The sequence below is a fragment of the Schistocerca gregaria genome, chromosome X (genome assembly GCF_023897955.1).
Source record: "Schistocerca gregaria isolate iqSchGreg1 chromosome X, iqSchGreg1.2, whole genome shotgun sequence".
Lineage (NCBI taxonomy): Eukaryota > Metazoa > Arthropoda > Insecta > Orthoptera > Acrididae > Schistocerca > Schistocerca gregaria.
In genome coordinates, this window is record NC_064931.1 from 96,978,861 (window position 1) to 96,991,998 (window position 13,138).

The following is a 13,138-nucleotide window of genomic DNA, read 5'->3' on the forward strand; positions in this document are numbered from 1 at the left end:
AGCAATATGTCCTTTCATGCCGCCACAACATTACCGTCCTCGCTCTTGAGAGACGTGATACACGTACATGGACGACGAGTCTGGTATCAAATGAGATGACATAAAAAAGTCAATTCATCAGCCACCACGGAAATTGGTTTGTATCGCATCCTTAATCCTTCCATTTGGCGTTACTTCAACCGTAACAACCGCGCCTTTACGCGGTTGTCGTCTGCAATCCGTAGTGGAGCCTGATGCACACTTTCATAAAGGTAACGTAAGCGAGAGTAGTAAATTTCTTGCGTCCTCCGAAATTTCCGCGCTCTGTCATCGCAGAATCGTATCAACGTTTGTGTGAGCGCCGGCTTTGCCCGTTACATCCATCATTCCACAACAGAGGAGCATCGCGCAGTTGAAGAGAGACTACGGTCCCACACTTCCCGGATCACCTCATAAAGAGAGGGATCCTCCAAATGCACTACATTCAGCATCCAGGGCGATAGAAACAATGTCACCGACTGTTGCGTGTTATTTAAAGTAACAGTAACTGCGCAGTGGTCAGTGTAGATAGCGTGGATGACATCGACACCCAAAATCCAATCACAGATGCTATTAGAGAAATAAAAACTATCAAGCCTACTGCTAGATGTATTAGACAAATAGGTATATCTGACAAGAGTCGGATATTTACAGCCACAAAAATCTTGCAGTTTCAAGGAACGAACTAAATCTTACAATTCCCGATAGAAATTAAAATTGGGAGACTTATCTACAGGACGCTACACATAGTTAAAAGCACCACCTATCAGAATATTATGCAGACTTCTCCCTAACAAATAAACCACTTCTTCCTTATAAAATCAGGTACCCTCCAAAATGCATCCAGTACTGCACGGCGCGTAAAGGTGAGTCGAGGTCAGGTAAAGAAAAGTACATCCTATTCCTCTACCATTATCAAGCACTTCAATCCCTTTAATGGGAATTCCCTCCCTAAAAAACAAGGCAGTCCGCGTTGAACATTCGGGACCCACATTAAACACACTGTAAAACCCAGGGAGAGAAAAGCGAGCAAATTGTACATCTTGTAGAAATACGACATTCGCAGAGGAACTATACATAAATTGACGCGACGTAGCGAGCCGCAGATCCGATGGCACCCAATTAAATTCAAAGAAAGAGATGTATAAGCCTGCATTCTTTAACAACAGAAACGAAATTTGCGGTGCTGAGCAACTGAATTACGTCATCAACGAGTGTCAAAATCCATTGCCGAGGCCAGTGACGAATCAGAGGGTGGCAGGCTCCCAACCCCGCCTCTACAATCTTTATGTTCCTTCTTTCCACGATCCAGCGCCCGTTCGTGTTGACGCATTGTTTACAACGACTACATGATAATACAGCGTCAGCAGTCGTGGACGTAGGCGGTTCTTGATCATCATGCAAAGTTGGTGACAAAGAAGTAACCGCTGAGGGCAACTGAATAGGATTGGATCCTTACAATTCAGATCAACGCACTAGAGAGGTATGGCGCGCAACATCGTCAGCAGTCGAGGACGTAGGCGGTTCTTGATCATCATGTAAAGTTGGTGACAAACAAGTAACCGCTGAGGGCAACTCAATAGGATGGGATCCTTAAAATTCAGATCAACGCACTAGAGAGGTATGGCGCGCAACATCGCGATCGACTGGTGGAATTTCATGGCCACCAATCGCCTCTGCTGGAGTAACAACAGATAGTCGTTCCGACACCTGAATGGATGATATCAAAGGAACAGGTAATTTTAGGACAGCCTCAATTTTCTGCTGTTGAACCATTGGAACATCAGAAGACTCAACGACCTTGGGTGGTTCCGGAGGAGTTACTTCAACCGTGGGAAGAGCACTAGGGGAACATTAGACACCTCAGTAGATGTTTTCGCACTATCGACCCCATGTGGAATGCATAACTCAGCACTAAAAGATACATCAACCGATAAAATTACTGCCGGCAGCGGTGGCCGTGCGGTTCTGGCGCTGCAGTCCGGAACCGCGTGACTGCTACGGTCGCAGGTTCGAATCCTGCCTCGGGCATGGGTGTGTGTGATGTCCTTAGGTTAGTTAGGTTTAAGTAGTTCTAAGTTCTAGGGGACTTATGACTTATGACCTAAGATGTTGAGTCCCATAGTGCGTAGAGCCATTTGAACCATTTTTTTTTTTTTTGATAAAATTACTTCAGGGAGGTGTGGGTGAGGAGGAGACGTATCCGACTCCTCGCCATCCTGCGTACGTCTCTTGCGTTGTTGCACTGTGGACATTGTCGGCTTGGCAGCAACAGTTTCAGGACCGTGCTGCAAGTATAAAGGCAGAAAGTCGGAAGCAGTAAGCTGCGCAACCCTCTGTTGTTCCATTGCACCAGAGGATGACGTGACACCAACCCAGTTAGCAGTAGAAACGAGATCAGTTAATGTCAGTTTTCGACGCTTTGAAATGTGGAGTGCAATATAAATACATGCTGGAGGCAGATATAAGGTGGCCACTTTCACTGCAGGGAAAGCACGTCCCCACTTGCCCACTATACATTATGTGAATGCAATGACAGCAGACCTGTAGATGGGAAGGAATGTTACGTTTGACTACCCTCGCCACTGAACGGATTCCGCTATAACATTGCAACCGGTGTTGAGGGCCAGCGTTCACGCCGTATACCCCTCACATGACCATAAGTCAGCAACATCTTAAATAAACCGTCGTCAGCTTCCGGCGACAGACTGCACACTCAGACACTGATTTAATGCAGTTCCGTGTTAGCAAGAAACACCACACTTAAGGAACAATCAGGATGCTTAAAGGGAACTTGAGAACTATGACGCAAAAGCTACCAATCTACTTGAAGTGGATCCAAAAGATACAGTTATCAGTATAAAAACAGGCAGTATGAATCTGATCAGGATTTACATGAATTGTATTAACAAGCCAATCATGAGTCTCCTAAAAACCAGGATGCACGAGAAGCGTGGGTTTATCGAAACTAAAGCTGACTGTACTTTTTCTTGGAACACACTTGGAACCCACGGTGGATATTATGAGCGGACCACGCCACTGCTAACGGACACACACAGTAACTGACGCTGTGGACCAAACAACGATGCGACACACACGAAGACACAAACAGGACTGAGGAAATGATGTCCAGGCGCGCCCGCGACTCTGCGGTGAAACGATAAACTAACAAACATCCCGCTGTGCGCTCGAGACGGAACTATCGCTTTGGCTATCCGTGCAAGACTCACAGACAGACCCCAACTTCCATATATCTTCAGTCCTGCGTCACACCTTGTACTAGTACACACATTATGTAATTCCCATACAGGTTAGGATACTTTAATTGATAGTCGCTGCCTAGTATCGTTGGATAAATACGATATTGCAGTGCTTGTTCTTTCGGACATGCATGCATGTCCGAAGAAACATTGCATCATTCTTCTAAACTACACAGGTACTGCCACATCTTATTTATCCGCCGCTACCAGGCAGAGACTTTCAATTAAAATGTCTTCCCCTGTATAGGAATTACATAATATGTGTAGGAGTAGAGGTTGTGACACAAGGACGACGACATGTGGTATTTTGGGTCAGGCTGAGAGTCATGCACAGATAGCCAAAGCGGTTAAGGCGCGCGCTGGCGTGCCGGCCGTGGTGGCCGAGCGGTTCTAGGCGCTACAGTCTGGAACCGCGCGACCGTTACGGTCGCAGGTTCGAATCCTGCCTCGGGCATAGATGTGTTGTCCCTAGGTTTAAGTAGTTCTAAGTTCTAGGGGACTGATGACCTCAGAACTTAAGTCCCATAGTGCTCAGAGCCATTTGAATCATTTTGACAGAAAAATCAGTAGGTTAAGATACTTGGCTAATTTTTATTAGGTGGCGTCATATGGAATTATATACTGGAGTACCTCATCTTTGAAAAAGGAACTCTCCATTGTACAAAAGCATGCCACGAGAATAATATGCGGTACTCGCCTTCGACAGTCTTGTAGATAGCTGTTAAAAGAGCTGAAAATTTCAACTACACCATCACAGGACATATTTTCCCTCATGAAATTTGCTGTAAATATTTCGGAAGAGTTCAGAAGGAATAAAGATAGCCATAATACCAATACTTCAAGAGAAAAGAATTTTCATTACTCTTAATTAAAACGGATTTTAACTCAGAAAGGGTCGAATAATGCTGTTACTAACATCTTTAAATAATTACCCAATGACATTAAGTTTCTAACGGATATCAACAGTAGCTCGGAAAGTAAGTTGATAAAATTAGTTCTACGCAACTCCTTTTATTCCGCGGAAGACTGTTTATTCATAAACTAACAGCTTATTCAGTGTGAAAGTGTTGTACTTACTTGCGTTTATATTTCGTGAACTAATCTGTACGTAGTTAGCTTGTTACTGTTGTGTTAGCAGAAGAGCCATCACCGTGTTACTAGGGGAGGCCGAAATGCAAGCGTTTTAGCTCACGCAGGCTGGCGTGAGGAGGGAAGGACTATACTGACGTGAGGTCTGGAACATGACAAGGAATGAGTATTCAGAAAGCGGACGGAATTAGTATGATACTTAACTTTAATCCATTAATGATGAACGTCGCTCTTGACGGTACACGAGTCACAATATTATCTGTACTTATAGTAACTGAATATGGCGCCTTGCTAGGTCGTAGTAAATGTAGCTGAAGGCTATGCTAAACTGTTGTCTCTGCAATTGAGAGCGTCTGTAGACAGTGAACCATCGTTAGCAAAGTGGGCTGTACAACTGGGGCGACTGCTAGGGAGTCTCTCTAGACTGCGTGTGGCGGTGCTCGGTCTGCAAACACTGACAGTGGCGACACGCGGGTCCGACGTATGCTAACGGACCGCGGCCGATTTAAAGGCAAGTGTGTTGTCTTTCGCTGACACCACAGCTACCGTATTTAGAAAATAGTTAACTCAGTATTCTGTAAACTGACTCGTTCCGCATATTTACGATTTATCGGGCGAAGTGGCCCAAAGCATATGCTTTTAAATAACTAACTAACTAAGTAACTAACTACTTGAATATGTTAGGATTTCAAAAGGAAATACATCTGCCCACAAATGTAGTTTGGGCATGAGTAAACTGAGGTTGGATGAATCATCTTACTCAATGGCGTTTCTTCATCCTGACTGCCATGTTCCCCCCAAATTTGTAGTTAGAGATATCAACGAAGAGACTGTACATAGGTAGACCTTTCATCATCGATCTTTATAAACGTAATGTACTAACTGGAAAATTGTTGGAAGAAATCCAGTAACCTACAAGGTAGTTAGGCCGAAAAATAGGTACATTTATGATCTAATAAACGCAGTCGTCCATTGTCAGTTAGATATCTTTTCATCTTGACCTCATTATTTTCCGTGGGAATGGCTAGGGTATGTCATTAAACGTTTTTACAGAATTAATTACATCTTTTCAGCTATACCTAAGACATTTGTCCGCACTGTTCCATATCTGTAACACAACCTAGCAGACGCTGGACTGCCAAGTGATTGCGTGGGCGCGAATTGTTGGGGCAGAGCGTGCAGGAGGAGCGGTTAGGCGCTTCCCGTAAGAGGAGCCGCGACCACGGCAGCGAGGTGGTCTCTCCTCTAATTGTTATCCGTAAACGGGGAGCGGTGATTGTGTTACGCGCGCACGTGTCGGCGCAGGAAGCGCGGGGCCACTTCCTGCCGCCACCCCCGGCTGGGTGTTGTTGCTGGCACGGCCAGACTGGAGCACGGACCGGCCCGACACCCTACAACTGGAGGACGGCTCCACCACCTGGCGTCGGATTACCTCAGCCGTACGAATCGCGAGAGCCTGCGGACGCTCAGTACCGGCTGATGGAGGCTGCGAAGGACGTTGCTCCCTCAGGTATGATCGAAACTACAATGCCTATCACTGAAATTGCAGCACTGTGAGGGCAGCAGATAACAATCGTAAAATTGGCTCGAAATGTACTACATACCTGGTGATCAAAAAGTCAGTATAAATTTGAAAACTTAATAAACCACGGAATAATGTAGATAGAGAGGTAAAAATTTACACACATGCTTGGAATAACATGGGGTTTTATTAGAACCAAAAAAAAGTTCACAAAATGTCCGACAGATAGAGCCGGACAGCAAAATGTCAGTGACTGTGCATGACAATTGTGTATAAAAGGAGCTGTAATGAGAGAGAGAATCAGATGCGCCAGCAGTCGCAGCATGTTGACGTTACCTGAAAAGGCGCTTTTAGTGAAGCTGTATTATCAGAATGGGGAATGTGCTAGTTCAGCGTTACTATCCTATCGCCATAGGAATGGGATTCGAACGGGTAAAGGTACGTTGACAATTGCAGCTGTGGCGAGAATGATTTCGAAGTTCGAAGCCACGGGTTGTTTAGACGATAGACCCCGCAGTGGCCGACCGAGCACAAGGCTAAGACAGTTCAGGAAGAAATGGAGACTAGCAGGTTCGTCTATGCACGGGGAAGTCAGCGCTTGTGCAGTCGCACGTCGCACCGGCATTCCATACACTACTGTTTGATTGGCACTTAGGCGTACCCTCCGATGCTATCCGTACAAAATCCATCGGCATCGTGAACTGTTACCTGGCGATTTAGTGAAGCGGAGGGCATTTGCGGTGTGGGCGTTTCAGAAGATGGCGGAAGATGACGATTGGTTGAGTAACGTGCTGTGGACCGACGAAGCTCATTTCACGCTCCGAAGGTCTGTCAACGGCCACAACTGCAGAATTTGGGCTACCGAAAATCCTAGAACTGTCGTGGAAACTCCATTGCACGACGAGAAAGTCACGGTATGAGTTGGATTTACCACATCTACCGTTATCGGGCCTGTTTTCTTCGAGGAAATGCGTGATTCTGGTTTTGTAACTGCTACCGTGACGGGTGAGAAGTACGCCGATATGTTACAGAATCGCATCATCCCCAGCCTGGCTGATAAACACCTGCTGGAACGTACGATGTTTATGCAGGATGGCGCTCCACCCCATATTGCTAGACGCGTGAAAGATCTCTTGCGCCCGTCGTTTGGTGATGATCGTGTGCTCAGGCGCCACTTTCGTCATGCTTGGCCTCCCAGATCCCCAGACCTCAGTCCATGCGATTATTGGCTTTGGGGTTACCTGACGTCGCAAGTGTATCGTGATCGACCGACATCTGTAGGGATGCTGAAAGACAACATCCGACGCCAATGCCTCACCATAACTCCGGACATGCTTTACGGTGCTGTTTACAACATTATTCCTCGACTACAGCTATTGTTGAGGAATGATGGTGGACATATTGAGCATTTCCTGTAAAGAACATCATCTTTGCTTTGTCCTACTTTGTTATGCTAATTATTGCTATTCTGATCAGATGAAGCGCCATCTGTCGGACATTTGTGAACTTTTGTATTTTTTTGGTTCTAATGAAACACCATGTCATTCCAAGCATGTGTGTCAATTTTTACCTCTCTATCTACATTATTCCGTGATTTATTCAGTTTTCAAATTTTTACTGACTTTTTGATCACTCGGTACTTAGGTATACAAACTATTAACATTTCAACCCAACAGCAGAAAGTACAGGGTAATTACAATTAAGCTTTCGCTGTTTGGCATGGCACCACGAAGAACAAATGATCGTAGGACAATTTAACATGAAAGGAGCAGCGAAAGAGAAAGAACGAACTAATCATTGAAGGAAACACATTTTGATTTCCATTTGACAGGGTAGCATGTGTTAAATGCTTACCATGTTTACGTTCAAGGCTACACACGTTGCTCAGTGTGACGACCATCTGCATCCAAGACAGCCTGGAAGTTTGTACCAGGTGCACCGGTATGAAATGAGCGTTTTTTGTGAAAATGAAACACTAATTTTGAATTAAAAAGTAAAAACATTTTATTCAAAGTACTGACCATTGCTTTCTATATATTTTGACCACCTTTATGGCAATTTGTGGACACCACGCCAATAGAAATATTTGTCTTTTGAAGCAAACCAATCAGACTTCTTCGTAGGGATCGAAGTATTCCTCAGCCAATGCGTGTTCCATTGACGAAAACAATTGGTAGTCGGAAGGGGCCAAGTCTGGTGAATACGGCGGGTGGAGTAGCAGCTCCCAGCCAAGTGTTTTGATTGTATCCTGAATCAGTTTTGCTTTGTGCGCATGTGCTTTGTCGTGTAAAAAAAATTACTTTTCCATGTCTTCTGGCCCATTCTGGTCCTTTTTCGATCAATGTATAGATGAAATTGATCATTTGTTGTCTGTAGCGATTAGTATTCACAGTTTCACCGGATTTTAGACGCTCGTGATACACCACACCTTTCTGATCCCACCAAACACAGAGCATTGTCTTCTTGCCGAATCGACTTGGTTTTGCAGTCGATGTTGATGCTTGTCCCAGATTAGCCCATGATTTTTCCCGTTTAGGATTCTTAAAATAAATCCATTTTTCATCGCCAGTAACAATTCCTTGCAAAACTGATTTTCTTTCATGACTTTGAAGCAAAATTGGACAAATGGTTTTTCGGTTTTCCATCTGTCTTTCATTCATTCATGTGGCACACATTTTCCACCCTTTTGGATATTTCCCATAGCTTTCAAACGGTTTATTGTGCAGCATTTAGCATTGCTGCCATTTGCTTCTGACTCAATGTATCATCTTCATCCAATATTGCTTGCAATTCGGCGTATCCGAACCTTTTTCGTGGTCTTCCACGTTCTTCATTTCTTACGTCAAAATCATTATTTCTGAACCGTTGAAACCATCTTCTGCATGTTGCTTCTGATAGAGCATGATCACCATATGCCTCGATAATAATTCGATGCGACTCTGCAGCACTGTTTTTCAAATGAAAACAAAAAATTAATGCTTTCCGCAATTCATCACTTTCTGGTACAAAATTCGACATTGTTAACACGATGAAAACATATGATGTTGTTTGTTCCATGACTTGATGTATACTAAATATCTTTGACAGATGTCATACCAACCAAACAAACAAAAATTAAGGCTCGTTTACAACAAATGTTCCCTATCGACACATTTGTATCTGAACGCTCATTTCATACCGGCACACCTGATTCGTATATCATTTCACCATTGTTCGCAGCACTTTTCGAACAGTGGACCACAGAATGTGCATCTGTCGTGACACAGCTCCTGCAGTGCTTGAAGATCGCACATTGCGTCCAGCATTCTCGGCCACGGCAAAATTAACTTCTTCAACAAATGGCCGTCGCCCTTTCCGACGAGCAATTCCTGAATCGCCAGTTAATTCGAACTGCTGAATCATGTTCTTCAACCCCTCTGCGGAAAGACGACCTCTCTGTTTTCCTTTAATGAGTCTGTACCCACGAAGAGAAGCAGCACTGCAGCTGTTATTTTGATAAAACAGCTTTACGGGTAGAGCTCTTTACATTTTGTCCAGACCCATGTTGACTGTCAACAACTGTAATGCACGTTTGTGTTTCAACCCAGTGCCTCGGTACTAGTATCGGCGCCTAATGGTAAGACATGACACTAACACTAAGAACAACGCAAATCCATAAGCGCACAGTCTGAACATCATTCCTATAAAGTTGGGTACACATAAGGAATGTTGCATTCAAGTAGCAATGAACTACATTCTACTTCTACTAACAAATTTACACACATAAGTGCATATCCCTCCACCCACATGAACCATGGACCTTGCCGTTGGTGGGGAGGCTTGCGTGCCTCAGCGATACAGATGGCCGTACCGTAGGTGCAACCACAACGGAGGGGTATCTGTTGAGAGGCCAGACAAACGTGTGGTTCCTGAAGAGGGGCAGCAGCCTTTTCAGTAGTTGCAGGGGCAACAGTCTGGATGATTGACTGATCTGGCCTTGCAACATTAACCAAAACGGCCTTGCTGTGCTGGTACTGCGAACGGCTGAAAGCAAGGGGAAACTACAGCCGTAATTTTTCCCGAGGACATGCAGCTTTACTGTATGATTAAATGATGATGGCATCCTCTTGGGTAAAATATTCCGGAGGTAAAATAGTCCCCCATTCGGATCTCCGGGCGGGGACTACTCAGGAGGATGTCGTTATCAGGAGAAAGAAAACTGGCGTTCTACGGATCGGAGCGTGGAATGTCAGATCCCTTAATCGGGCAGGTAGGTTAGAAAATTTAAAAAGGGAAATGGATAGGTTAAAGTTAGATATCGTGGGAATTAGTGAAGTTCGGTGGCAGGAGGAACAAGACTTCTGGTCAGGTGAACACAGGGTTATAAACACAAAATCAAATAGGGGTAATGCAGGAGTAGGTTTAATAATGAATAGGAAAATAGGAATGCGGGTAAGCTACTACAAACAGCATAGTGAACGCATTATTGTGGCCAAGATAGATACGAAGCCCACACCTACTACAGTAGTACAAGTTTATATGCCAACTAGCTCTGCAGATGACGAAGAAATTGAAGAAATGCACGATGAAATAAAAGAAATTATTCAGATAGTGAAGGGAGACGAAAATTTAATAGTAATGGGTGACTGGAATTCGAGTGTAGGAAAAGGGAGAGAAGGAAACATAGTAGGTGAATATGGATTGGGGCTAAGAAATGAAAGAGGAAGCCGCCTAGTAGAATTTTGCACAGAGCACAACTTAATCATAGCTAACACTTGGTTTAAGAATCATGCAAGAAGGTTGTATACGTGGAAGAACCCTGGAGATACTAAAAGGTATCAGATAGGTATAATGGTAAGACAGAGATAGGTATAATGGTAAGACAGAGATTTAGGAACCAGGTTTTAAGTTGTAAGACATTTCCAGGGGCAGATGTGGACTCTGACCACAATCTATTGGTTATGACCTGTAGATTAAAACTGAAGAAACTGCAAAAATGTGGGAAATTAAGGAGATGGGACCTGGATAAACTGAAAGAACCAGAGGTTGTACATAGTTTCAGGGAGAGCATAAGGGAACAATTGACAGGAATAGGGGAAAGAAATACAGCAGAAGAAGAATGGGTAGCTCTGAGGGATGTAGTAGTGAAGGCAGCAGAGGATAAAGTAGGTACAAAGACGAGGGCTGCTAGAACTCCTTGGGTAACAGAAGAAATATTGAATTTAATTGATGAAAGGAGAAAATATAAAAACGCAGTAAATGAAGCAGGCAAAAAGGAATACAAACGTCTCAAAAACGAGATCGACAGAAAGTGCAAAACGGCTAAGCAGGGATGGCTAGAGGACAAATGTAAGGATGTAGAAGCTTATCTCACTAGGGGTAAGATAGATACTGCCTACAGGAAAATTAAAGAGACCTTTGGAGAGAAGAGAACCACGTGTATGAATATCAAGAGCTCAGATGGCAGCCCAGTTCTAAGCAAAGAAGGGAAGGCAGAAAGGTGGAAGGAGTATATAGAAGGTTTATACAAGGGCGAGGTACTTGAGGACAATATTATGGAAATGGAAGAGGATGTAGATGAAGACGAAATGGGAGATACGATACTGCGTGAAGAGTTTGACAGAGCACTGAAAGACCTGAGTCGAAACAAGGCCCCCGGAGTAGACAACATTCCATTAGAACTACTGACGGCCTTGGGACAACCAGTCCTGTCAAAACTCTACCAGCTGGTGAGCAAGATGTATGAGACAGGCGAAATACCCTCAGACTTCAAGAAGAATATAATAATTCCAATCCCAAAGAAAGCAGGTGCTGACAGATGTGAAAATTACCGAACTATCAGTTTAATAAGCCACGGCTGCAAAATACTAACACGAATTCTTTACAGACGAATGGAAAAACTGGTAGATGCAGACCTCGGGGAGGATCAGTTTGGATTCCGTCGAAATGTTGGAACACGTGAGGCAATACTGACCTTACGACTTATCTTAGAAGAAAGATTAAGAAAATGCAAACCTACGTTTCTAGCATTTGTAGACTTAGAGAAAGCTTTTGACAATGTTGACTGGAATACTCTTTTTCAAATTCTAAAGGTGGCAGGGGTAAAATACAGGGAGCGAAAGGCTATTTATAATTTGTACAGAAACCAGATGGCAGTCATAAGAGTCGAGGGGCATGAAAGGGAAGCAGTGGTTGGGAAAGGAGTGAGACAGGGTTGTAGCCTCTCCCCGATGTTATTCAATCTGTATATTGAGCAAGCAGTAAAGGAAACAAAAGAAAAATTTGGAGTAGGTATTAAAATTCATGGAGACGAAGTAAAAACTTTGAGGTTCGCCGATGACATTGTAATTCTGTCAGAGACGGCAAAGGACTTGGAAGAGCAGTTGAACGGAATGGACAGTGTCTTGAAAGGAGGATATAAGACGAACATTAACAAAAGCAAAACGAGGATAATGGAATGTAGTCAAATGAAATCGGGTGATGCTGAGGGAATTAGATTAGGAAATGAGACACTTCAAGTAGTAAAGGAGTTTTGCTATTTAGGAAGTAAAATAACTGATGATGGTCGAAGTAGAGAGGATATAAAATGTAGACTGGCAATGGCAAGGAAAGCGTTTCTGAAGAAGAGAAATTTGTTAACATCGAATATAGATTTATGTATCAGGAAGTCGTTTCTGAAAGTATTTGTTTGGAGTGTAGCCATGTATGGAAGTGAAACATGGACGATAACTAGTTTAGACAAGAAGAGAATAGAAGCTTACGAAATGTGGTGCTACAGAAGAATACTGAAGATAAGGTGGATAGATCACGTAACTAATGAGGAGGTATTGAATAGGATTGGGGAGAAGAGAAGTTTGTGGCACAACTTGACTAGAAGAAGGGATCGGTTGGTAGGACATGTTTTGAGGCATCAAGGGATCACAAATTTAGCATTGGAGGGCAGCGTGGAGGGTAAAAATCGTAGAGGGAGACCGAGAGATGAGTACACTAAGCAGATTCAGAAGGATGTAGGTTGCAGTAGGTACTGGGAGATGAAGCAACTTGCACAGGATAGAGTAGCATGGAGAGCTGCATCAAACCAGTCTCAGGACTGAAGACAACAACAACAACAACAACAAGTGCATATCTCATGTAAAGCTAAAAATCATGTAGTCCATGTATCAAATACACAGTCAGTATTTAATCTGTATAATATAGGTGTATGTGTCTAAGGTATCACATAGATATATCGCAACTACCAACAATAGGACAAACAAACAGCTGCTGAATA

At 43.7% G+C, this 13,138-nt stretch overlaps 1 protein-coding gene across 1 annotated transcript in view; it reads left to right on the plus strand.

The window, feature by feature from the left end:
* The window catches only part of LOC126297917 (uncharacterized), an 88,328-nt gene that overhangs the window by 10,915 nt on the left and 64,275 nt on the right, over nt 1-13,138 (plus strand). The window contains exon 2 of the mRNA XM_049989233.1: nt 5,541-5,877. Within this exon, the coding sequence (XP_049845190.1) occupies nt 5,541-5,877 (337 nt within the window). The remainder of the gene's footprint in view (nt 1-5,540; nt 5,878-13,138) is intronic.